This window comes from Phycodurus eques, chromosome 17, assembly GCF_024500275.1.
Source record: "Phycodurus eques isolate BA_2022a chromosome 17, UOR_Pequ_1.1, whole genome shotgun sequence".
NCBI lineage: Eukaryota > Metazoa > Chordata > Actinopteri > Syngnathiformes > Syngnathidae > Phycodurus > Phycodurus eques.
Window position 1 is genome coordinate 17,960,128 of NC_084541.1, and position 26,293 is coordinate 17,986,420.

Sequence of the window (26,293 nt, forward strand, 5' to 3'; positions counted from 1 at the left end):
CACGTGTGTTATGATCTTGTGTTTGTTGTGTGTCTTCTCACAGTATTCGTAACGAGCGAGGGCGTCCCGGGTGCTCCGGGATGTGATGGAGGTGTGAACCGGCGAGGGTGGGGCGACGACCCACCGGGGCTGAGTCATTAGTTTGGGTGGGAGTTGACGGGTGGGTGGATGGGAGGGGGGGCTCGGTCCTTTATACGTGTGTGTGTGTGTGTGTGTGTGTGTGTGTGTGTGTGTGTTGGTATAAAAGAGTGGCCTGGCCCCACTGGGGCTCACACAGCTCAACAAGTGTGTTCCGTTCGGGCTTTAAGTGCACGCGTGTGTACCAGGACAACTCCCAGGATGCATCAGGTGATGACGGCAACCTTCCTGCTTGTGGCGCTGTGCTCACTGACCGGCGTGGACGCGTCGGCCTACGACAAAATCGTCACCCACAGCCGCATCCGGGCCAGAAACGAGGGGTAAGGAGAAAAGCAACTATTTCTTACTTTTTTCTTTTTTTTTCTTACAAATGCATTGTGAGCGCAAAATAGTGCATCTTACAAAACAAAGCAACAAAATAGAAAAGGCATCTAAAGCATGAAAACACATTTGTGATAGTTTGTTTATTTTTGAGGGGTAAAAAAGAGTCATTTTCCCTGTTTTTTAAATGTATTTTCGGGATAAAAGTTGTAAAATATCTCAATTTTTGATAAAAAGGTGCACGTTGTTAGAAAAAAAAAAGTTGTATATTTACAGTATTTATGTATAAATAGCCATGCATTTGAGAAAACGAGTTTAGTAAATTTATAAGACCACATTTTGTGCAAAGAGGGATAGTTTTGAAAAAAAAATGGTTGTACAGTTTTGAGGGGGAAAATGTTGCATTCTTGAGAAAAACAAAAAAAAATAAGGGAACAAAATAACTTTTTTTCTTTTTTATTCGAGAAAAAAGTACAATGTCGTTTTTGGAAAACTGTCACATCTTGAAGAAAAAAGGATGTTCCATATTTAAGTAGAAAAAAACCTAACCATATTTTTAAAAAAGTAATAGCAATAAAAGATAATAATGGGAAATACACATGTGAGCTATGATACTACATTTGGGTTCCATTCCGTAGAGTTTTATTAGAGCCAGCTAAATATTGTTTTTTGGGGGGATAATTTTTCATGTCAATAACAGAAAACATTTCATTTTAAAATATGGGCAGAAAATGGTGTGCTTTTTGCTCCAAATAAATTGGGAAAACAAGTTGGATTTTTAACCATCAAGCGAACAAAATATGGCTTTTGTGTGCATGTCATGTGTAAATTAAAACTACAAATGGGAATGAAATGGAGACAATGCGGTGTTTTAGCGTGTGTTCCATGTGTAAAAGTAATTCAAATCAAAACAAACAGGCCCCGAAAAAATATTTCAAGGTAAAAATGTTCATCTAATCAAATAGACAGCATATGGCTTTGAAGTATGGAACCTTCTTTTATTAAATGAGCGCTATGTATAAAAAGGATACCACTTTTTTTCTGTCTGTAAAACATATTTATCACAAAAAAGTACATTGTGATGTAAAAAAAAAACAACATTGCACTTTTAGAATGAAACATCCCAAAAAGGTCAAATCAAATGTGTTTTTGTACACGTCATGAATATATACATTTTTACTGAAAAAAGGAAAGATTAGGGTTTCAGCATATTTCATGTGTACCGATTTTTACTCTCAATATGTTAAACATGAAAATATTCAACACATCAAATTAGAATATTTGTGTTAAATGAGTTTCATTCATAAAAACATGTATAATACTGGTTTATACAAAATTAATGTTGAACAAGTGCATGTTGTGTATTTTTTAAGCACATTAAATGCCCCAATTTATCACATTTACCATATTGTTTGCTGTTTTTAATTATGTTTTATTATTATATTATGTATGTGTTCAAGCAGTTTATTTTTAACAGTCAAATCAAATAGTTAAAATCGAATGTTTTTTTTTTTTTTGTTTTTTTTAAGAAGATTTGGGGGAATATTTCAAATTAGCTTTTGAATGTGTGTTTTTATGGTTAAAACATGTTTAGAGGAAATTTAAATAGACACAGTGTTGATTTAGGTGAGTGCGTTTCATTCATAAAAATAAAAAATCATCAGTCAGACAAAACGGTTTCAAGTGTGTGTGTGTGTGTGTGTGTGTGTGTGTGTGTGTGCCTCCTTTGTCTAGCGCGAGTTGTCGTGTATCTGCACATTCTTTCTGTCTCCTGGAACCCATCACTCAACAACTTTTACCTTTTCTGCCACCCGTCCTTTGCCCCCCCCCCTTCCCCCCCACCCCACCCCACCCCACCCCAAAACACACCCCATAAAGGCCCAACGTGTGTGCCCTCCAGCAAGTTCTGGGGACCAAGAAGAAATACTTCAGCACATGCAGGAACTGGTACAAAGGCGCCATCTGTGGCAAGAAGGCGTAAGTGTAATTTCCTGTGTCTTGTGCGGCGTGGCTTCTTGAGACTTTTTTGTGGCTCTACTCACGATAGACGTGTGTACCAAATTTCACGTTGCTAAGAGAAACAACCTGCAGGGGCTACATTTTCCAAAACCTTCTCGTCTTTGACATCGCCTTACAAAATGAAGGGTTCAAGGCAAGATGGCTGACTTCCTGTGCGTTTTCAGGCACGGCTTCTTGAGACTTTTTTTGCGGGTGTGCTCGTAGTAGACGTGTCTACCAAATTTCATGTTGCTGAGTAAAACAGGCTTTCTGCGACTGAATTTTCCAGTGGGCGCTCCCTCGCTAATTTTGGGTGCTCATTTCCGTAAACCCCAGCAAAGATACATTTCAGTTGGCTCTAAAATCAATGTACTAAATGACTCATGCAAACACAGACAGCCTGAGGATTTACCGGTACTTTTTCTGTCCGCTTTAACGACAAACCTGCGACGTTGGCATGGAAGTAATTTACAACGAAGACAAAACGCCTCGGAGACAAACACGTGCGTTCATTTTGCGGACAAACTAACCCTAAAACAATCGCGCTAAAGAAACGGCGACTCGAGCGTTACCTTCGTGCGTAAACGCAGGAAGGAAAAGACAAATTGCTGCTTGAGGCCACAGGGGAGCTTGTTGATTACTTCACAGGAGAAAAAAAACAAATCTGAGGTGGTGCCAGACACTTTGAGTGTGTGCGCGCGCGCGCGTGTGTGTGTGTGTGTGTCTAATATGTCGACTTGTAAGGTGAAACTATTAGAAACAGCTGTCAGTACAATGCAGCTGTTTCAAAGCAAAATGGCCGACTTCCTATTCCTTTCCGGGCGTGCGGCGCCCTTGGGGCTTTTTCGTGAGTGCTGCTACGAGCTTGTGACACAACTTGTCCAGGCAATCGTATGTTCCAAAGTCAAAACTGGCTCAACGTTCCGAAAAATTCCACCCATTTGTCAAGGCAAATCCTCAAAATGATCGTCGAACTTTGAAGCTACGGAATTCGTCCAAAATGGCTGACTTTCTGTTCAGATGAATGAGCTTCGTCTGCCCTATTTTGTGTTGGCCAATTAAACTGGCTGCAGGGGCTGAATAAAAAAAAAAAAACCTAAGTTTGCCAATTTTCCATGGTGAATCGTCGTCATAATGATCATCGAATCCCCACAAATGGCTGACTTCCTGTTCCATTTCGGGCATGGGCCGTTTCTCGTTACTCGAGGAAGCTCACTTTAAAATATATATAAATAAATAAATCGCCCAATTTTTCCGAGCAAATCTTTAAAATTTGAAGCAATGGAGTTTGCCCAAACGAGCTGACTTCCTTTTCAATTTCAGACATGGTTCCTTGAGACCTTTGTGCATCCTGTTACCATAGACACGTCCACCCAATTCCGTGTCGATCGGTGGATGAAACTGGCACCGAGGACGGAATTTTTTTTAAAGCAACCACCCCAATTCGCCCGAGATGGCTGCTTCGAACTCAAATGGCCGACTTCCTGTTCAATTTGTGACGTGGGTCTTTGAGACATTTTTTTTGGTGCGTCTTTCTTGTTATGATGGCCGCGCCTCCCGAATCTGGTGGTGTCGCTCGGCAGAATTTACTTTGCAAACTTTCCAGGGGGCGCCGCTGAGCGATTTTTGGGAGGCCCCCCAAGACACGTCAATGTCGCCACGTGTGTTTCGTTTGTGCGCGTGCGGAGCGCATCTGTTATCCCGTCCGCAGCTGATGACATCACGGCTTCCTGATGTCCAGCTGTGTGCGGCTATTTACACACAGTGTGTGTGTGCGCGCGTGAAAGTCGTCCTGTCGAGAAACAGAACTCCTTCAAACAGCGCAAGAAGTTCTGTCGTCCATGATCTCATCATGACTCGTTAGTTTATTTTATGAGCGCGCCACAAGGCCGCTCGCATCCCATTGGACAAACAGGCGCCGAAAGAGCTTCTTGTCGGAAATGCTGAGAGACGACTGCATTGGGCATTTGAAGGCTGAGAGGAAATTGTTTGGAGCGGGAATGCTAAGAGAGCATGTCGCTCAACGTGCGGATGCTGAGAACCCATTTGAATCGTTTCAATGCCGAGAGAGTGTCGCTCCCGATCGTTTGGCTCGACATTGAGGGAGTTTGTCCTTTAACGTGTGGCTGCTGAGCGATGGAAGCTCCATTAGCAATGACTTCACTGCTGAGAGTGCATCATTCCTGAGATGGAATATAACGCTCAATGTGATCGACGCTGAGCGGGACAGTATTTCTTCTTGAAATGCCGAGTTTAACATTTAACGGTGTGAATGCTGTGAGTCAAACGGTCGCTATATAAATGCTGAGAGTTGAATGTTTTCTATATGTAAATGCTGAGAGTGGAACTTTTGCAAAAAAAAAAAACAACCTATCACTAGCTGCCAGTCTCGGCTGGTTCAGGCGGTCGTTAAAGTTTGTTCATGCAGTCTTGTACGCCTTGCTTGAAAAATGTCTGCAGTGGCACAGCAGCGCTACCTTCTTCTTCTTCTTCTTCTTCTTTGTCTTTTTCCCACGTGTCCCTCTATCGCCCCCTGTCTTGCAGCATGGTGGTGTACGAGTGCTGTCCCGGCTACATGCGTCTGGAAGGCATGAAAGGATGTCCTGCAGGTTTGTGCCTCATATTGTTCGCATCATGAAAAGAAAGAAACCACTTCTCCTTGGACCCAAAACGTTTGAGAAGCCCGACTGTACGTCATTTGTCTGTTCACATCATTAAAGTGTTTGTTTTCTACCTTAAAAAAAAACAAAAAAAAAAAAAAAAAAGTGGCTCCCATTGACCACGTGTACGGCACGCTGGGTCTGGTGAAGGCGGTGAGCACGCAGCGATACGCGGACATTTCCAAGCTGAGGGAGGAGATCGAGGGCAGGGGATCCTTCACCGTGTTCGCTCCCAGCGACGACGCCTGGGACCAGCTGGACCAATGTGAGTGCACGTGCGTGCGAAGTGCACCCGAGATCCCGCAAACGCACGCTCGCAGAGCGCGCCTGACCTCCCGCAATATGTAACTGACCCTTGACCCCTCCCCCGCCGTGTCGGCGCAGAGCGTCCGCTCGGCGCTGGTGAGCAACGTGAACAAGGAGCTGTACAACGCTTTGCGCTTCCACATGCTCAACTCGCGCCTGCTGACCAAAGACATGAAGGACGGCATGACCGTCACGTCCACGTACAGCGACATGGGCCTGCACGTCAACCACTACTCCAACGGGGTGAGTCAGCCCTCCGGGCCTCGCCGCAACGCGCCTGGCCAAAGAGTCCTGGAAATATCCGTCGCATTCATTTAGCCATTCTCCCCTAAAGTTGCTTCCTTCCCATGTATGGACCCATTTGATTTATTTGTTGTTCATTTATCTCATGGAGTCATTTGTTAATTGGTTCATTGTAATACAAAAGAAATAACAGTATTGGACATAAAATATATATTTCTTTAAAATAAAACAAGCATTTTTTTGGACTGAAAATTGGTTATTAAGTAAAAAATGGTTTGGAATGACAAACATTTAAAATGAGAATTTACGATTTTTTTTTGTATTAAAAGAAAGAATTTGACATAAAATACAAAAACATTTTTGAAATAAACTATTTTGTATCCTTTTTATTTCATTCAATAATTGGTTCATGAAGTCTAATGAATTACAAAAAATATAATTAAATGAATTTTGTGAAAATGAGCATGCGTATTATCAAAATAAAAAAAATTACATTCAATGAAAAAAGTTGAGTAAAATGAGTTTTTAACTGAAAAAAATAGTTGAAATGAAATGACCTCTAACAGTTAAAAATGAGCATGAATTATTTTCATTATTAAAATGAAAACATTATGCAAACACAAGTCAAGGCAAATGAAAATTGCTTTGATTCTATTGTATGAAATCATGGTTTAATTACAATAATAACTAACACAAAATAAAAAACAATTATTGGCAAAAAATGTTGCATAGAATATTAAATTAAGAATAATTTTAATATAACTATTTTTGTATCAATTGTTATTACAATTAAATGAATTCTACATTATAAATGACAACCTTTATTACTAGCAAGAGTTATTATTCTGCTAATAGAATAACAATTGTATTTATTTTACATTATTCTTCTTCTTATTATTATTATGATGTATTTATTTTTTACTTCATGTATGAATGACCTGGCCCATAATGTCCATTTTAAAAATCTAAATGTTGCCCTTGATCTCAAACGATTGCACACGGTCAAAAAAAAAAAAAACCAGACACAAAAACGTTTTCCAGCCTTGAACGCATGTAAAACTGTTGTGGATGTTGTGAAGGTGGTGACGGTGAACTGCGCCAGGATCGTCCACGCCAACCAGGTGGCCACCAACGGCGTGGTGCACGTCATCGACCGCGTCATCACCGCCGTCACCAACACCATCAAAGGCTTCCTGGACGTGGAGGACGAGCTCGCCTCCTTCAGTGTAAGCGCTCTCATCTCTCAAGTCCCACCAAATGCTAACTTCCTCAAAATAAAAATGAAAGCACGTTCAAAAACAACAAGAACCAACTTAAACTGCATTGTCCATGAACAAAACGGTTTCAATCGAACCAACTGAAAAAGAGAAAGGTGAAAACAGACTAAAAAGTAAAAGTCATGAAAAGAATCCCAAACTATTGTGAACTCGATGCAAGCAGGCGGCGGCGCTGGCCTCCGGTGTGATGGACAAGCTGGACGGGCCGGGGCACTACACGCTGTTTGCCCCCACCAACGCCGCCTTCGACCGGCTGGGGCCGGGCCACCTGGAGCGCCTCATGGGGGACAAGGACGTCATTGCAGGTATGACATCACGGCGCCATCGTCTGGGGACCACGGGCGTGCGACCGCACGGACTCCGAAGTTTGGACTTCCAGAACTCAAAACCGTCTTCGGCCGGCTTTACGGTCCCCGAGTCAATCATTGGGTGAAGCGCCAGCGACCAGGATGACTCTGTCTCGCTGTGGGAACGTTTTCAGCACGCAGAATGTAGCACAAGTCGGGCCAAACCAAGCGGATTTATGACCTTCGGCGGTGGCGGACGACCAACAACTTTAGTCACACGGTCCTGAGTCAGCCAAGGAAGCTGGAGCCGGCGTTCTGCTCGTCCTCAGCGGACCATTCGGTCACATTTGGCGAAAAAGTAACCTCGGATGGGGATGTCAGTTCATATATAAACACCGAACGAGTGCCTCATCATTCATTATTCGCGGTTCACCGATTGCACATTTGTGAACTATTCAAGCTGTACGTCGCAATGAACAATGCAGCTGTTACTATGCGCATCAGACAAACAAACGTTTGTTAGAACAATCAATTATCAATTATGGCAACTGCAACATATCAATATGGGTTAAAATACGTATTGCACATTTTGAATACATTTTTTGGGGTGAAATTCTTTTGTGTTGAAATGTTTAAAATATGTTTAAGAGGTGTGTTTAAAACAAAAAAAATTCCGAATTGAAAATCGGTGGAATGGAGGAATTTGTTGAAATGTCATAAATGGCTCCCAAGATGTCCTGAACGAGCTAAATATTTGAGCTGAAGAGTTTGAATTTGCATCGGGAAAAAATGGGGGAACTTTTTCTTTGTCGAGCGTCTCATTCGCTTGGATGGATTGCTGGGGGTGATGGGGAATTTGGAATCTGGGAAAAGTTGAATGGGGAATGCTTTTAATGTGTGGAGAAATGTAGAAACAGTAGAATGATCAAAATGGGCGGAGTAATAATACAAAATCTTTTTGGGGGGGGGGCTTTGAAGGACATTATGTATGGGTGTAAATGTAATATAAAACACACTTAGTTGCTTACTTGGTGGGTGTCTCGCAGCCCTGGTGAACTACCACCTGCTGAAGAGCGTCCAGTGTTCGGAGGCCATCATGGCGGGCTCGGTGTACGAGACGGAGGAGGGCAGCACCGTGGAGGTCGGCTGCGACGGCGACAGTGTGACGGTCGACGGCGTCAAGATGGTGCTCAAGAAGGACGTCGTCGCCACCAACGGGGTCATCCACCTCATCGACCAGGTTCTGGTGCCCAATTCGGGTAGGACCGATCACGTTGGTGGACAAATGTATCGGGACACGCCTCCTAACCAATCGATCAGCTTTATTTGCCATCTTCGCTCGCTGCTCACCATGCATACCACCACCCGCACAAATTGATATTTTGCTCTTTCCACTTGTCGTCTGTTGTTTTAACACATTATTAACCAATTTAAAGTGTTGAAAATAGCTTGAGAGCAAGCTATATTGACTATTCTGATATTTGTGCTCATGTTGTGTGTTTTTCAGCCAAGGACGTGATGGAACTGATAGGCACGGGCCAGAGCACCTTCCGTGACATGGTATCAGAACTGGGCCTAGCCTCCGCCTTGGGTCCAAAGACGGAGTACACAGTCCTCGCTCCCCTCAACTCCGCCTTCACCAGTGAGTCCATCACCCGACTTTTGCGACGCTAGGTAGAAAATGTGTGAACATTTGGAAAGCCATCATAATTCTCAAATAAATAGCCTTCGGAGGGCTTTACCAGACTAAAACTAACATCAGCCCGCGAAGCCAGCTTTACTTGGCAAAATGAAATTTGGTAGGCTTGTCTATCAGGAGTAGATCCGCAAAAAAAGTCTCAAAAATCTGTCCCTGAAAAAAGACGGTAAGTCTGCCATTTTGGTTTGGAGCGGATATTTTAGGGTCGCAATTTGGCCATTTTCAAGAGTCATTGTCCTCAAGATTTTGTCCGTTTGTTACCGAATTTGAACCTCATATATGAAACAGATGGATGCCGTTCAATTGCGAAGAACCTGAATGTTCGTCATTGCGTGCGGAGCACAGAGGCAAAACTCTCGTAAATTGAAGTCAGATTTGGACCAAGCTGCAATAAATCAAATCTTGACATGACAATTTCCTCCCAACTCTTGAATTCTCGCATTGAATCCTCCGTCTGGCGCACCTCCCGGCATCTTACGGCCAAGTCAGTAACGGGAGAAAAAACCTCACGCATCTGAAGCCGTCACCTTCCTGTCCGTTTTCTTGATTGCGTTTTGTCAGACGAGGTGATGGCGACCGACCAGACGCTGCTGAGGTACCTCCTGGAAAACCACATGTTGAAGCTGAAGGTCACGCTGAACGAGCTCTACAACGGCCAGCTGCTGGAGACGTTGGCCGGAAAGCTACTGCGAGTCTTCGTCTACCGCACGGTGAGATCGCGCCGGATGAGAGTTGTCCGGGAATACGCCAATAAATGACACTTTAGCGCCAAGCTCTTTGCAAATTCAATAAAACCCTGGCGGCGGACGATCCGCGTTGCTCCCTCTTATGTGAAAATATCATCTGGGTTTGCTTGGACTAATTGACTTGCTGCTGATCGCAATCAACGTGACGAGCAGCAGACTTGACACCCTGATCTCGAAAGCAGGACTTTTTGGGTTCAGGGACAGTTCACAGGGGAGACCTTTTTCTAAGGACCACTTCATAATGCGAAATTCAAATGTCGTTTGCTCTGCGACTGAGCTTGTGACTTAATTTAGTCATATCTAAAATTGTGAGTGAGACGTGGGATGCCGGGGTCGTTTTGCGGTGTTTGCTGTGTGTCTGAAGTTCACTTGTGCCTTCAATTTTGGCACGCGACACAAGGCAAAAAAAAAAATGGACTGAGCGACGTTTTATAACAGAAAACTCGTAAGTTGCTGTACTCAAGGTACCCCTGTAAGCATGTGCACATTTTGTTGGCATAGGAATTAAAACGTTGCCTATTTTCAAGGGGAAAAAAAAGTCAGTTACAGTAACAATGTCCCATTTTTAATTTTCTTTTAAAGTCTATAGAATAAAGTCAGGTTTTTTTTCAACAGACAAACACGCATTTTGTTGCAATAAAAATTCTCTTACGATAACGAGGTCGGATTTTTAAGAGAAAAAGTTGTAGTGTTATGAGAATATTCAGATTTGTTTTTAAGAAACAAAGATGTATTTTGTCAAGATAAAAAGTCAAAATCTTACAATAACCGTCGTATTTGTAGAGAAAAAAGTTAAATAAATGTTTTGAATAGCTGTAGTATTTCAACTCAACATAACTCAGTTTTATTAATTGAGCACTTTAAAAACCAACTGCGGCTGAAACATTGTGCTGTACATAAATAAAAATCGAACTTCAAACACAATGCAATTGAACATTATGCAATTAAAAACAATAAAAGCAAACAAGACACTCACACAAGGGCAAAGTCTGATGCTGTGTTGAAATATTTTATTTTTCAAGAAACAAAGACGTAAATTCTACGTGGGATAAAAAGTCATAATCTTACGAGAATAAAGTCACATGATGTAATATGATATTAACATCAAAGTTTAACATGGGGATAAAAGTTGTATTTTATTAGGGCTACTTTATATTTCCGTGGAAATACATTTAAAAAAAAATTAAAAAAAATTCACGAAATTTCCCGCGGATCAATTTGAGAACGACTCTTGCCGGGTTTTAGGCGGTGTGCATCGAGAACGCCTGCATGGTGCGCGGCAGCAAGCAAGGAAGCAACGGCGTCCTCCACCTCATCAGGACCATCATCAGACCCTCGGAGCGGACCACCTACGACATCCTCAAGGCCGACGGACGCTTCAAGTGAGAACTTTGAAAGTGAATCCAAAAAAATGTCCTCTAAATTTGACGCACCACAGAGAAGAGTGTTGTTAACAAGTCTGCCAAATTTGAATGAATCCCCCCCCAAAAAATCTACTTTTCGATGAGTTCCCGTTTATTTTGATTGTGGCATCAAACGAGAGCAGTTTTTATCTTCGTTTTTTTGGGTTTTTTTACCCAAAAAGATTCGGCTTTTCGATGATTTCCTGCCATTCTGACATCAAATAAGAACCTCGTATTTATCTTCGATTCTGACGTTCAAGCCAAGATTTGTTCGGCTAAAATACATTCTGCTTTTCGATGGGCTCACGCCGTTCTGCTTGTAATCGATACAGAATTTTCCTGTCACTGATGGAGACGGCCGATCTGACCGACCTGCTGAAGCAGGAGGGCTCGTTCACAGTCTTCGCCCCGTCGGACGAGGCCTTCGCCGACCTGGACAAAGACGACATGAGGCTGCTGAAAAGTCCGTCGGTCGGCCGCATCCGAGCGCCGATTCGTTAGCGCCGCTCGACGAAGCCGCCATTATCGGTTTGCCTTCTTACAGGCGACCTGACCGCGCTGAGGACCATCCTGCTCTACCACGTCGGCCAGGGCGTCTTCATCAATGGCGGCCTGGAAGGGGGCGTGACCAATCTCCTGAAGACGCTGCAGGGCAGGAACCTGCAAGTTTTGTCTGTAAGTCCGTCCGTCCATCCAACCGGGAAAATTCACCAGCGGTGCGTGATCACGAACCGCTGGGCATTCCTGCCTTTGGCATCAGAGCAGGGGTTGGCAAAATTCTTTAATCTGGCTCACCAAGCATTTGCATCATGAAGAGTGTCGTCGTATTTGTTGCATTAATTGAGCTGTTTTATTTTAAAAATGTTGGTTAATTGAATTGTAATATTTGTTTATATATTGGATTATTACATATCTATTTAAAATAAAAATAAAGCAGTTTACTAAATATTTTCTCAATTATTCAATTTTACATGACATAATATATTTTTTTAAATAGCAATGATTCTTGTTAGAAAATGAGCAATTTTACAAACACATTTGATATTATTAAATACAATAATTACTTAATTCATTATTGTCAAGTTATTTTTTTTAAGAATGAGAATGAAATGTTTTTTTTTTTTTTTTTTTTTTACATTAACAAAGAAATTACATGAAATAATTGGTTAATAATTATAATTAAATTAACTTCAAATGATAAAATAAAAATGAGATTGAAGTATTATTTTATTTAAATGAACTATTTTACATGTAACTGGTTATAATTGGTTAATCAAAATTGTGTTATAAATAATAAATTATTATTATTTTGTTATCTATGAAGTTTTTATGATTTTAAATTTACAAACTATTTTACAGATTAAATAAATACATTCACTGGTTAATTCATGGTGATGAACTAATTATGAAACGCAAAATTCAAACATGAATGAATTATTTTTGTATGAAAAATTCGAGTTACATTCCTGATAAAAACTTTTATTTAGGAAAAACCAAACGAAATCTTTTTCATCTATGAATGACCTGGCCTGGTCTGTTTTTTTTTTTTGGTTTTGTTTGTTTTGAGCACCAGCCCAGCTCAGATATAATCTCTGGAGGCGGTCCAGACATAATAAGGAGCTGGCCACTGTCATTTCCATCAAGTGCGCCTCTCTTGCGACACCCGAGCTCCCTCTCAACCCACCGGTCTACAGCATCTGATGACATTTAACGTGGGCTCTGGAAGCGTCAGACACAAAGTGGCGTGGAGGAGGGGAAACGGATCCCCGAGTGACTCAGCCGGGCCTCCTGATTGCAGGAAGTCCCGTCATCAGGCAGATGGGCTCGCTTTCACTTATCAACTCTCAAAGTTCAAAGTTACTACCAGGAAGTAACTTCTCATGCTGTCCAAATATGGTAACGGACACCGTGAGGGAAGAGAAGATTTGAATGACATTCTTAGTGGGCAGTGCTTTTAAAACACATCATTGTCATTCATGGACTGTCCTTTCACTGATATCCACCATATCCACAAATTGTTGGCTTCCGAGCTGCGTCAGAAAGGTTTTAGGACTGGTGTCACAAAAGATATATTTTAAACCCAAACTTCAAACGACTTCAGTGCAGGCTGGAGAATTAACCAGAACGTGCTGTGGGATTTGCTTTGTTGAGAGAAGAGACGACAGTTGTGGCTATGGGTGAAGGTTAGTGTTCATGTTAGGGGTTCAGGTTTTTAGGGTTAGGGAATTAGGGGGTTGTGGTTTAGGATTGAGGTTACGGTCAGGTTTCAGGGGAAGGGTTTGAGGTTAGTGTAGGGGTTTAGGATATAGAATCGGGGGTTTACGGTTGCTCTGATGTAATCCCGATCATTGTCATAGCCACTGTATGGTACCTGAGAGTCTTCCTGTGTATTTATCCAGGTCAACAACTCCGTTCACGTCAACTCCGTCAATGTACCTGACAGTGACCTGATGGCCACCAATGGCGTAATCCATGTAGTGAACAACCTTCTCTATCCAGCAGGTTGGCACTCTGCTCAAAAATAATGGCCTTGTGTTTTGTTGGTGTGCCAATCTGACGTTCTCTGACGTTCCCTTGCAGATCTTCCTGTGGGCCGCCAGGACCTGCTGCTCCTTCTCAGGAAGATCATCAAGTACATCAAGATCCAGGTAGGAGAAAACACATGTGCAGAGTAAGACCATTTCATAATGTTTGCAAAAAAGAAGCGCCAGGATACTTCCGGGTGGCAGAACAATGAGTGACTTCTGCTGAACTGAACTGAAACAATGACAAAAACTTACTTTATATATCCCAAATGCTTTAGGTTTTTTTCAGGTTTCTTAAAAAAAAAATCTAAATTATAGGGGACAAATTGAGTGGATATCATAAATAGTTGTACACAGAAGATCGCAAGACTGCCTGGTGGTGTAGTAGCTCCTTCTAAAGGGACACACTGGGAACCAAACCTCCATCATTAGGTTTGGGGAAATTATTTTCTCGAAGGTTTGTAGACATTGTTTGGTTGGGTTGTTTACTAGTGGTGCCATCAGAGAAAGCTGTCTTTTACCACCTGGAAGTATGCGTGACATGGTGAAATGGTCTATTGACATTGGTTCAGGGACTCTTTGTGACCCTTGTACTGGTTTTTGTGATCTACAGTTCGTGTCAGGATTCTCTTACGCCGAGATCCCGCTCACTTTTGTCAGTAAGTCTCTTTCCTTACCTGAGCCTGAGCTTTATGTATCAAATATGCTCAAGCTAAAGCTAACTGTTTGTCCGTAGGAAGGACCATCACGACGACGGAGTACACCGAGAAAGGTAAGGTCAGATTGAGTGCTTGGATGCATCTGTTTGTGGTGAATGAGTGGTGAGATGGATTGGTTTGAGGTAAGGGTGGGCTGAGATGGATCTGTTCGTGATAACCGAGCGCTTGTATGGATCAGTGTGGTAAATGAGTTCTTGGGTTGATCTATTTGGGGTGAAGGAGTGCACGGATGCATCAGTTTGAGGTGAAGGGCTTAGGTATCTGTTTGTAATAAATGAGTGCTTGTATGGCTGTGTGCATGGTAACCGAGTTCTTGGATTGAGCTATTTGGGGTGAAGGAGTGCTCGGATCCATCTGGTTGTGACGAATGAGAGCTTGGATGGATCTGTTTGTGCCGAGAAAGCGCTCGGAGGGCTCTGTTTCGTGTATAGAAGTGCTTGGATGGACCAGTTTGCGAGTGCTCTGATCCATAGATTTGGGATGAAAGAATTTAAATGGAGCTGTATGAGGTGAATAAGTGATTGTGTTTAACAATTTAAGGTGAAAGCATCCTTGGATCCATCGGTTTGTGGTGAAGGTCTTTAAGGGGATCAATGGATGAGTTTGATGTGGGAGAAAAAGGCAGTGTTTGACGGAACTGACATTTTTCCAGTCCTGGTCGGGTCTCTCGTTGTTAATATGTGTACACCCAAAAGTGACATTCAGGTCTTAGCATTTTTCCTTAACGGCCTCTTATTGGATTTGTGTTGTGATCTAGGAAGATCCTAAGTGGAATTTTTGTTAGTATTCATTGACGGAATCCTCTTATCTACCGAGCTTCAAGACCCTGATTACGTTCATGCTTCCTGTTATCATCCGCTCTTAAATTCCATCGGGAGCTGTCGGCATATCAAATCCTGGCATTTAGTAATGAGCTCATTAGGCTGTCAGTCCTGTAGTGAACTTCCTGTCAGATAAATGCATGCCTCTGTGTATTGAGTAACGTAGAAGAGATAAAGTAGGAGATAGTTACAGGAGATAGGAGACAGGAGATATCAGGCAACAAGTTGTCGTGGTCATTATGTAAAAATCGTCTCAATGTCCTCGTGTGTAAAAAGATAGTCGTGTGGGAACCCTTGTTTGAAAGCGCAATTTGGCATCCAAACCCTGACTTGGAACTCTGTTCCTGCTTGAAACCCTAAATTGAAACCTTATCTGTGAATCGAAACTCAAGTTTGGAACACGAACCATGGCTTGAAACCCAAATTTGGAACAATTTCTTGAAATCCCACGTGAAACCCTTACCCTGATTTGAAACGCTACTTTGAAACACAAATTCTGTAACGAAGCCCTAGTTTGAAACGATAACCCTGGATTAAAAATCCTAATTTGAAACACTAACCCTGTCTTGAAACCCGAATTTAAAAGACTAATCCTTGTCTGAAACACTTACCCAGGATTGAAACTCTATTTTGAAACCACTACCTGCTGAAAAGCCTGAACTAAAACTCAGACAGTGTCTCAACACCCTAAGATTAGATTGGTTTTGGGCGGTATAGTGACCCTAAAAGGACAAAAAAAAAAAAAAAAAAAAAAAAAAGGACATGGTCAGTAGAGTTAGTCAACACTAATAAAGTGGCTTCTGAAGAAGGTAAATGTTCCTTTGATGGTATTGATCCCACCACTTACTCCCCCGCAGTCCCCGAGCAACCCCAAATGATCCGGATCATCGAAGAACAACCGTCGATCACTAAGGTGGTTGAGGGCGAGCCAACCTTCACCAAGGTAATACAGGTGATCGAAACAGAACCGACGGTCACCCGGGTGGTGGTGCAGGGCGAGCCCGTGATCACCGAGGGAGCCGGCGTCGTCGAGACGGAGCCCTCAGTTACCAAGGTAACCAGGGTGATTGGGGAGCCCGGTTTAACCAAGGTGACCAGAGTCATCAAGGGTAAGACGTCCATCTTCTGCAATTCTGGCCTCGAAATCCTGAGAGATGATCAACGGCGTCTGAAATTTTAGGTGAACAAGTGGAGTCAGAAGACAAGACGATCACAGGTCAGTTTCTTGTCCTCCAAGGATGTTTTTTGTATGTGTCTAACATAAAAACATCCTCGTCATCATTGCAACTTACCCTGGTGCTCCTCAGACATCAGTCTCATGGTGTGGACCGGATATCGCCAACAAAATCAGACATCATCCGGAATAGTCAGTGACTGCAAAGAAACCACAAAATAGAACAGTAAAACAAAATGTTTACAAAAATATGTACTTTAGGTTCATCAAAGATTGAATTGTCTTTGATGTTTACGAAAAAAACCCAACGTATTATAGTTTTAGTGTTGATAGTTTTCTTAACTAAAACACAGTCTGGAGAAGAATAAAGGGTACTGGATGTTTATGATTAAATGCGTACATTAAGATGAAGACATAATTGTCTGATGTTTATGAAAATTCTTGAATGAAAGTAAAGTTCATTCAAGAATGAAATGGCTTTGCTGTTTAAGAAAAAAAAACAGATCAAGACTGTAAAGCTTCGATGTTTATGAAAATGTGTGTTAGTAAAACATGATCGCTTTGATGAAGAATCTAACTCGTCGCTGATACTTGCGTACGTCAAGTTTTTGAAGACTTTTCTAAAAATGTTTCCATGAGTGTCCATGTCCGTTGGGTTTGCTACAGTCTTTGATAGTAAAGGAAATGCAAACTTCGGGCTCATTAAAGCCTAAATTGTCTCCATTGTAAGACAGGTTTGAAGACTGAATCGTCTCTGATGTTTATGAAAAAAGACTCCTTCGATTTACATAGAATATATCTTTGGATGGAAACGCATGTTTTAGCATCTGTGAATCTTTTACGGTGTTAGGCTCCTTGAAGGCTGAATCGACTTTAATGTTTACAAAAATGTTTATGTTGCTCAAAACCATCTCTGGATTCACAAAAAACACAACACTTACGTCACTTTTGTTGAGGACTCTAACGCAACTCCGATGTTCCCGAAAACGTGTTTTTAAGTTTATTAACTAGACTTTCAATTATTGTTTATGATGAGGCGTTTTATTGGTTCTTCCTTCAAGGAAGGCTGCTCGTAAAGTTGAAAAGCAATAAATGAAAAACAATAAATCAGTTGTTCTGCTGAAGTCGTAAATCACATAGCTGACGGACTTGTGGGTCGGCTAGCGGAACTTTTGGAAAGAACAGCTTGAGTCAAAGTTGTTGTTTTTCCGTAGAAGCAGCTGGTTGCAACACCATGACTTCTGGATGTCTGTCTACATAGATGTAAAAACATAGACGCCTCATTGAGCGGGTTGGCCCATTACTGTAATACGTCAGCGTGTCCGCCGTATTGGATGTAGAGGATCTGCCTGTAATCTAATTCAAGCCAATGGCCTGAACTTGACAAAGTGCACAAAGTTCGTGCCTCTCATTCATTCCTAGATTGGGCAAACAAAAGGTACCAAAAACAATCGCATGTCACTGGACACCAAACGCAGAAGAGAAGAATGTAGTCCCATGGGAGAAGGTTCTAGTCACTAGTGCAGGTTTTAGTTGTGAGAGAAGATTCTTGTCACAAGAGAAGAGAAGGTTATTTTCCCGAGAGAATATTGTAGTCCAGATGAAGTTTCTAGTGCCATGAGAAGGTACGAAGAGATTTTAGTCCCAAGTGAAGGTTTTAGTCCAGAGAGGTCCTAGTCCAGAGAAAAGGTCATAGTCCTGAGAGACGGTTGTAGTTTCACAATACTGTTCTTATCCCAAGGGATGATTCTGGTCCTGAGAGAAGATTTTAGTCCCAAGAGAAGGATTTAGTACCAAGATAAGGTTCTCATCCCGAGATAAGATTCTAGTCCAGAGAGAATATGTTGCTCTTTAGAGAAGCTTATAGTCTTAAAATAAGATTCTAGTCTCGAGAGACGGTACTTGTCCCAAGAGAAGGTTCTAGTCCCAATTGAAAGTTTTAGTCCCTAGATAAAGGTCTTGGTCCAAGTGAAGGTTCTTGTCCTTGGACAAGGTGAAAGTCTTGAGAGAAGGTTCATGTCTTGAGAGGTTCTAGTCCTAAGAGATGTTGTTCCTCAGATAAGATTCTAGTTTTGTGAAAAGTTTAAATTCTCTACAGATTGTACTAGTCCCAAGAGGAAGTTCTAGTCCTACGTAAACTTTTTAGTCCCAATGTTAGGTTCTTATCCTGAGATATGGTTCTACTCCCAAGTGAGAGTTTTATCCCAGAGAGAGAGGGTCTCGTCTCAAGTGAAGGTTCTAGTCCCAATGTAAGGATTTTGTCCCAAGTGAAGGTTCTAGTCTTGAGAGTAGATTTGAGTCCCTATGGAAGGGTCTTGTCCCAAATGAAGTTTCTAGTCCCTAGAGCGGTTCAATGAGGCATCTGTGTCTGTATGTCTGTGTTTGTCTGTCTGGTGTTGTATGTGGTGGTGGCGGCGGCAGAGGCATCTGTCTGTCTGTCTGTCTGTCTGTCTGCTGTCGTGAATTAATGGATTGACTCTCGACAACCTCCCAAGGTGGAGCTCTGTCCCCCACGGAGATCGAGCCGCATATCATTGAGGGTAGGGACTCCGCTTACATTTTAAAAAAGCAAAAGGAGTCTTGGTTGTGCATTACGTGTTGATTTGACGTGAAAGAAAAAAAGGATACTAGTGCATTTGTTTGTTTTTGGTTTTTTTCCAAGTTTTTAACTTGCCATGTTTGGCCCACACAGGACCGGACTTCTCCAGGATCACTACCATCCACGGCAACCCCAACCTGATCGAACAGGAATCCGAGAGGATTACCAAACTCATCAAAGGTTTGTTTGTTTGTTTGTTTTTGAGCGTACGTTTGTGGAACCTCCAAGGTCACAACATTTGCAATTTGATCATACTTCCTTCAAGAAAAGTCCAGAAAAGAATCCTCTGCATTCTTGTACAAGAAATTAGGTTAACCGTGTCTTTGATGTTTCCAAAAATGCATAGATCAGTTTTGTCAGTCTAAATCATCGTTAATGAAAATACATACTGTAGGTTTGTTGTTGTCTATATCGTCTCTGATGTTTCTGAAACTGTGGATATTAGGTTAGTTAAAGACTCAAACCCTTTTCCGAAATACGTAGTTTAGATTTGCTGTTGGGTAAATGGAGCCGAACCTCGGCGGTTCGCTGCGTGGGTTTGTGCATGTTCAACAGGGATAACGATTGTGTCCGTGTTGCAGACGGCGGGAAGTTTGCCGCCGCCAGGAACACTCCAGGTAAAACAAAACACAAAAACTCACTCCAGCATCCCGAAGTCTCGCCTTCGACTTGTTGTTGAGTTGTCGTCCCCTTGTGGTCTTCGTTCTCAGCCGGCATGAGGAGGAGGAGGACGCGCTTGGTGAGGCGTCACCGCAAGGCCACGCCCCAGTGAGGAACGCCAGGGCTACGAGTCGAGCGCCGATGAATTCAATTGTGGATCGACCGAGACAAAAAAATAATAATTTTCCTCTCTGTTCTATTTTTATATTTTCATAAAAAGAAGAAAAAAAAAAGATTGTTGTGCATGAATACTGCCACGTATGTGCGATGAACATTTGCTGTGATGAAAAGGTGATGTATGAATTATGATAATCTTATTATTACTTTCGATGGTGCTTGCATTCACCACAATGGATGCTTTGAAATTTTTGCAAACATTACATTCATTCTGTAAATTATCTCATGGGCAATAAAATACAGTTTATAAATACATGGAGTCTAAATTATCTTTGTTTAAAAAAAAAAAAAAAACGTACGGTACATTTGGTCAGTTATCTTTAAATTGTCTTTGATGTTAATGAAAATACATACAGAAGGTTTACTGAAGAATAAATTTAGAATGCCTTTGATGTTTCCAACAAGTGCATTAGATTTGTTAGCATTTAAATTGTCTTTAATCCTTACAAAAAAACATAGTTTGGTTCGTTAATTGTCCTTGATTTGGATGAAAATGCAACTGTAGGTGTGTTGAAGACAAAATTGTCTTTTACGTTTCTGAAAGAGGCTAAATTGTCATTGATGTTGACGAAAACATACGTTGGGTCTGTTATAGTCAAAACTGGTTTTGAGATTTCAAAATGTCTATAGTAGGTTTGTTGAAGACTAAATTGCCTTTTGACATTTCTGAAAGAGGCCAAATTGTCTTTGATGTTTACAAAAATACAAATGTATGGTTATAAATCGTGGCTGGATAAATGGAAAATTAGGGGTAAAATATATGTCTAGACGGATTATTGGGTGCCGCCGTGTCCTTGAAATGATCCGTGGTTATTACTAGCCCCTCGGGCCGTCTCGTTAGCACAAGAACACCTGGCCTGGCGTCAATGACAAAGTGAAGAAAAGACAAAACGTCGTTTTATGAGGCGTGTTCACAATGCAGGATGAGGCTTGAACTCAACCGACACTATGAAGTCGCTGGTAGTAGACTTGAACCAGGAGAGACGTAGTACACGTTTTCACGAGGAATCTGCACAAAGCGGTTTTTTATGTTTACCTATATTACGATCACTGAAGAGTCTAAATCGCCTTTGATGTTAATGAAGTTAAAAGGTCTGATGTTAAGAAAAAGCCTATGTTGAAGAATAAATTGTCTTGGATTTTATGATTAAGAGAACGCAAATGTTCAGGAGTTGATCTTTTTACTTTATTAGTCTCTGATTGTTTTTTTGGAACGAAGCATCATTTCTAAAGTGTTTTTAATGTATTACAGCAAATCCATCACCGAAGCACCTTGTTAAGCCTTGAAACGTCTGTTTATGAAGCGTCATTTCACGTTGCTGCAGTCGGAACGCTTCAGGTCCCCTCGCAGGGTGAAAGCCAAAAGCTTCCCCGCTCTTCGCTCTTCCCGACTGGGCTGCCAGACGGCTCGGCGGTCCGTCCGTCCAGCTGGCGAAATCAGCAGCAGATGAAGCCACAGAGGCCACATCTGCTTCGGCTGGGTGTGGACTCGTCAGGCGAACCATTACGCAGTACCGCGAGAAATGTGCCACTCCGACTCCGAGGCTTCCAAATAATCTACAAAGTCGTGTTTCAACCTGTTTTATCAGAGGAAAGAAAAGTCGACACAAGTCAAATTAATACCGGCTACTATGTGGCTGTATTGGTGGGAAAATCGATTGCCAATATTTTATTGCTCTTCAAAGCATAGAAACGGTGTTTTCGATGTTCAGCAACAATCGTGTTTACGGAAATGACATTTTAGTGTCAGTGAAGATTCTAAATAGTTTACGAAAAGTGTACATGGGGACTATTGAAGACTAAATCATATCGGATGTTCACACAAAAGTGCCTATTAGGTTCTAATATCTCAACTAAATCGTCTTACATGTTTATAAAGAAGTGTATGTTAGGTTATTTGAAGACAATTGTCTTAAATGTTTACAGGTTTCTTTCAAGACTTCATTTAAGATGGTTAGTTTACAAGTTTATTTGAAGACTAAATCGCCTTATTGTAGATTTTAAAAAATTGTCTTTCATGACTAAATCTCCTTAGATGTTTATGGAAATGCGGTTGTTTGACGACTACTGTTTATGGGGCTTCTTTCAAGTCTCAAAATTGTTTATGAAAACAGTATGTTAGGTTATTTGAAGACTAAATTGTCTTAGATGTTTAGAATTTTCTTTTGAAGAATAAATCATCTTACGATATTTACAAAAAAGCAAAGCGTTTAAAGACTCTAAATCGTGTTTGGAGGTTTCGTTGAAGATGTTAAATCGCCTTAGAAGTTTACAAAAAGTATCAGTGACGATTAACTTGTGTTGTGTTGTGTTGCGTTGTCATGCAGCCATCAAAGAGTGCGTTGGATTTCTGCGAGAAAGGGTGTGGTCAATGTGACCAAAATGTCCTTGGAAGCAGCACTGATGACAACATGTGCGAAACACTAATATGATGATGATGATGATGATGATGATGATGATTCCATCTTGTTTGATTGTGAGCAGGGATGTATTTTGGGAAGTCAACACAATGTCTCCTCTGCATTCTCAGCCAGAGTGACATCATCATCCCGAGACCAGTGGGAGCTTTTTCCATCCAAAGCTTTGGACCAGCATAAACGTTCACTTGTACAGGGGAAAACAAAAAAAAAAAACAACTTGAAAATCAGAAAACAACATATGTTCATGAGTCTGAATCTTCTTTGATGTTTTAGAAAATGTGTACGTTAGGTTTGTTGGAGTCTCATTTGTCTTTGATGCCTAAAAAGCTTTAAAAACTCTCTAATTTGAAACCATATTCATTTTTTGAAAACATAACTAAGGTTTATAACCCTAAGCCTTGTCTGAAACTGTATCCATGGTTTCAAACCCTAATTGGAAACACTAAACTTGCCTTATAACCCTCATTTGAAACCTTAAACCAGGTTTGAAACCCAATGTGAAACCCTAACCATAACTTGAAACCTTAACCTTGTCTTAAAACCCTCATTTGAAACCATAATCCTTGTTTGAAACCCCAACTTTGTCTTCAACCCTAATTCAAACCCCTAACGTTTACTTTAAACCATAGTTTGAAACCCGAACCCTGTGTTAAAACCCTACTTTTTAAACCATACCACTTGTTTGAAACCCTAACGTTGGCTTAAGACCCTCATTTGAAACCTTAACATTGAAACCTATGAGGCGAGATGCAAATGTCAAAAAAAGTTTGCATTTGTCCTAAATATGGCCACTTTGTGATTCCTATTGTTGTTTTGTTTTGTTTTTTCTCTTTTTCGTCTTTTTGCAGCAGAGGAACCTGACGAGAGCCACGGCCGCCGACATCGGCACAGCCGCAACGACCGCCAGCAGCAGCGCCACGTCGACGCCGTAGTACGCGTACCAGGGCATCTCGTAGGCCCGAGTGCGCAGGTGCGGCGCCCCCTTGTGCCGGATGACATACTCCACCCAAAAGACGGCCCGATCCGTGGGCGTCACGGGCTGATCCCGGTGCAGGTCCGACAATCTCCTCATGTTGCGCCGGTAACTGTCCCGGCCCAGGACCTCCTTGAGGCCGGCCTCGAAACCCTGGCTGAGGTCCGCCAGCTCCAGGATCTTGGCGGCTCCTTTGTGCTCCAAGCGCACCAGGTTGTCAAACTGGTCGAAGAAAAGCGGGATGCCCAGGACCGGGACACCATAGAAGATGGCCTCCTGGAGTCCATTGGTGCCTCCATGGGCTACAAAGACTTTGGTTTGCGGGTGGCCCAGGAGATCCTTTTGGGGCATCCAGTCCATCACCATGGTGTTGTTGCCCAGCGTGGATGGTCGAGGACCTTTGTGACGCCAAATCACCTAAAATGCGAAAGTTGAAGAAGCAGTCATCTACAAGGAAACGTATGTCACATAAGGCTGCTTGAGTTTGTTCCGTATCTCAAATCATCTTTCCCTATTTAAATGAATAGAAAATCCATTAATTTGTTCCAGCCCCCCGCCCCGCCACCAAAAGAAACACAAAAAGGATGCTTGTGTTTTTAATAAGGAAAAACAGCACTCTATAATATCTTACTTTATAAAAACATAGAGTAATAACATAATTAAATACAATGTAAAGAATTTAACAGTTAAGATTCCATCACCTTGTGCGGCAACTTGGCGAAGACTGCAGCGATTTCCTCGGCGTCGCGCTCGGGCAGAGCATCGATCAGACTGCCGAGACTCATGACAACCATGCCGTGCTCCCCGGCACTCTGGACAAAGTCTTCCAGATGCGCAGGCAGCGGGCGGGCAGCCCGGCACTGGAAGCCCCCGATGTAGACCACGTTTGGCATGGTGGGCCGCGGAAAGTCAAAGACGAAATCGGTGCGGAAGAGCCAAATGTCGGCCTGTTGAAGGAGGAAGTTGATGTCGCAACCGCCCTGGATGTGCTTCCTGCAGAGGGCGCTATAGATGGGCTCGATTAGGATTTTTTGCTGCAGGTTGAGCAAGGCGTAGAAGAAGACATTCTTCACCCTCTGGAAGAAGTCCATCTTGTCCGTCAGGCCCGTGCCCGGCACGGGGACGTAGGAGAGCGGCGAGGGGGCCATGGCGAAGTGGCCCTCGCCGCCTTGGATCCAGCGGACGTTGAGCACCAGAGGAAGGTCCAGGTACTTGGCCAGAATCACCCCGGGGCCGATGGCTGGGTCGGTCAGGACCAGGTCGAAGCGGGAATCTCTTAAGCTCTGGACCGTCTCCTGGTTGTCCAGGAAGGCGGAGAGGGAGGCGCCCCACACTGAGTGGGCCTCGTAGATCATGTTGGCGAACTCGCGGTGCATGGTGCGGCCGTTTCGGAGGCCCTGGGAAAAGGTAGTAAACGATCATGTATGACAAATGCTAACATCCCTAAGCCTTCATTTTGTTTACTTCAATCAAACCTGACTGACTGGTTTAACAAATGCTAAAATTGCTGAGTGTTCAGTTTGTTTAGTTTGACAAATGCTATCTTTGCTAAGCCTTCATATTGTTCAGACTTGACAGATGACGATAAAGTTTGACAAACTCTAACATTTCTTAGCGTTCGCTTTGTTCAATTCAATCAAACTTGACTTACGACGATAAGGCTTGACAAATGCTAACAATGCTAAAATCCAGTTTGCTTACTTCAATCGAACTTGACTGGTCACACTAAAGTTTGACAAATCCTAACATTGCTAACCATTTAGGTTGTTTATTTCACTTTTGACAAATGCTAACATTGCTAAGTGCTTAAGTTGTTTACGTCACTCAAACGTGACGACGAGAACGTTTGAAAAATGATAACATTTCTTGACTTTTATCCATTATTTCATATGTGGTTCAAAAAACCAACAACACACCCACTAGGACGTTACCTGAATGAGCTCCTGCAGAAATTCAAAAAATTCCTCCCATTCTGTGGCCACGTGGATGGTGACGGCGGTGTAGAGCGGCGAGTTCTGGGGCACGTAGATGCTGTTGGAGGCTCGGATAACCGTCAGCCGGTGTCCTCGCAGGTGGAGCTCCTCCAGAAGAACCTTCATGTTGATCCAGTGGCTACCGTCCACCGGGAAAACCAGGATGTGGCCTCCATCGCACCCAGGCGGACCCCGCGACAAAACCAGCAGGACCAACAGCAAAAATGCAAGCGGCGGGGATCCTAAAGTAAAACACAACCTTTTTGGTAAGTCAGTAGGCTTCCTGGTGAGATTTGTTTTCATTTGTGTCGTCATCGGTATCCAGTTGTGGTGAAAATACGAAGGGAACAAAAAAATCACTGACAACGGGTATCATCGAAAACTGGGCTGGGCAAACTTTGGTGCTCAAGGGCTACATTTAGTTTTTTTATTTTCTTTGCAAACGTATGTACACGACTCCACAAAAAGTTTGGGACATTAGGCTTTGGGGTGAAATTGCCGGATGAACTAAAATGCACTATAACCTAAGTGAACAGTTGGACAGTCAATGTTCAAATTTACATGTGCATTCAAAAGTTCAAGTCAAGTTCAGCTGTAAAGTGCATTTTAGGCTCAGCCTGAAGTTTTGCCCAAAAGCTCAATAAAGTATAATATAAGAAATGAACGTACCCATGGTGCAGATTCACAGCAGCTATGGCAACGGGCTGCAGTGTGTTGTTATCTGAATGTTGGACTTCAAACTGGAGTCACAGGTGAACATTTGTTGTTGGGTCAAAGGGCAAGATAACGACACGAGTCACATGACCACCAGAGTCGCTTTCATATAGCAAGTCGAAAAGTTGTCCATCTGTACCGTGTAGCAAATCATTTGGCGCACGCTGTTTTTTTCAGGCACTGCCATTTAAAGAGAATGACATGATTTTATCATCAACAATGACTGGTGCATCTCAGTGAAGTAGAACATCGCTGGCTTTCTCATCTGGTGATTGACACGTTTAACCACAAAACAAAACAAATCCATCAAGCGAAAGCTTTTATGTGACGGACCTCCCTCACGCTGCAATTTCAAACTTTTACTGTTCAACATGGATGCCTTTGGTTTCCCACGCCTATTTCCCCGTTTCCTTGTTTGGAGATATGGTGACTGGGGAATGTTCCGGAATGTGCGCTGGGG

General features: G+C 42.4%; 2 protein-coding genes and 1 long non-coding RNA gene across 3 annotated transcripts; 1 reads left to right on the forward strand and 2 right to left on the reverse strand.

Moving 5' to 3' along the window:
* The first annotated feature begins 244 nt into the window (after window positions 1-244).
* On the forward strand, window positions 245-19,978 carry LOC133415725 (periostin-like). Its single transcript, XM_061702047.1, has 22 exons — window positions 245-458; window positions 2,338-2,436; window positions 5,002-5,066; window positions 5,224-5,381; window positions 5,502-5,666; window positions 6,746-6,892; window positions 7,107-7,248; window positions 8,277-8,489; window positions 8,738-8,872; window positions 9,491-9,639; window positions 10,921-11,057; window positions 11,411-11,541; window positions 11,623-11,753; window positions 13,478-13,580; window positions 13,659-13,726; window positions 14,217-14,262; window positions 14,340-14,375; window positions 16,001-16,252; window positions 16,324-16,359; window positions 19,010-19,096; window positions 19,498-19,533; window positions 19,627-19,978. The coding sequence occupies exons 1-22, from the start codon at window positions 340-342 to the stop codon at window positions 19,686-19,688; spliced, it is 2,517 nt and encodes an 838-aa protein (XP_061558031.1). The 5' UTR covers window positions 245-339; the 3' UTR covers window positions 19,689-19,978.
* LOC133415726 (uncharacterized) lies at window positions 12,531-19,634 on the reverse strand. Its single transcript, XR_009770169.1, has 3 exons — window positions 19,558-19,634; window positions 16,436-16,517; window positions 12,531-16,311 (listed from the first exon to the last, which is right to left on the reverse strand). It is a non-coding gene; the product is annotated as an uncharacterized LOC133415726 (long non-coding RNA).
* Window positions 19,979-22,975: 2,997 nt separating the features above from the next.
* Window positions 22,976-25,792, reverse strand: LOC133416380 (UDP-glucuronosyltransferase 1-2-like). The gene is made up of 4 exons (XM_061703230.1): window positions 25,789-25,792; window positions 25,078-25,361; window positions 23,848-24,543; window positions 22,976-23,563 (listed from the first exon to the last, which is right to left on the reverse strand). Exons 1-4 carry the CDS (start codon window positions 25,790-25,792, stop codon window positions 22,976-22,978), a joined length of 1,572 nt encoding a protein of 523 aa, XP_061559214.1.
* Between the last annotated feature and the right edge of the window lie 501 nt (window positions 25,793-26,293).

Coding starts and splice junctions, on each gene's coding strand:
- LOC133415725 (XM_061702047.1), top strand. CDS start 340: ATGCATCAGGTGATGACGGCAACCTTCCTGCTTGTGGCGCTGTGCTCA. Junction 8,873..9,490: donor CCTCAACTCCGCCTTCACCA/GTGAGTCCATCA, acceptor GCGTTTTGTCAG/ACGAGGTGATGGCGACCGAC. Junction 19,097..19,497: donor GATTACCAAACTCATCAAAG/GTTTGTTTGTTT, acceptor TCCGTGTTGCAG/ACGGCGGGAAGTTTGCCGCC.
- LOC133416380 (XM_061703230.1), bottom strand. Junction 24,544..25,077: donor TTCTGCAGGAGCTCATTCAG/GTAACGTCCTAG, acceptor ACCTTTTCCCAG/GGCCTCCGAAACGGCCGCAC. Junction 23,564..23,847: donor TCGCCAAGTTGCCGCACAAG/GTGATGGAATCT, acceptor TTCGCATTTTAG/GTGATTTGGCGTCACAAAGG.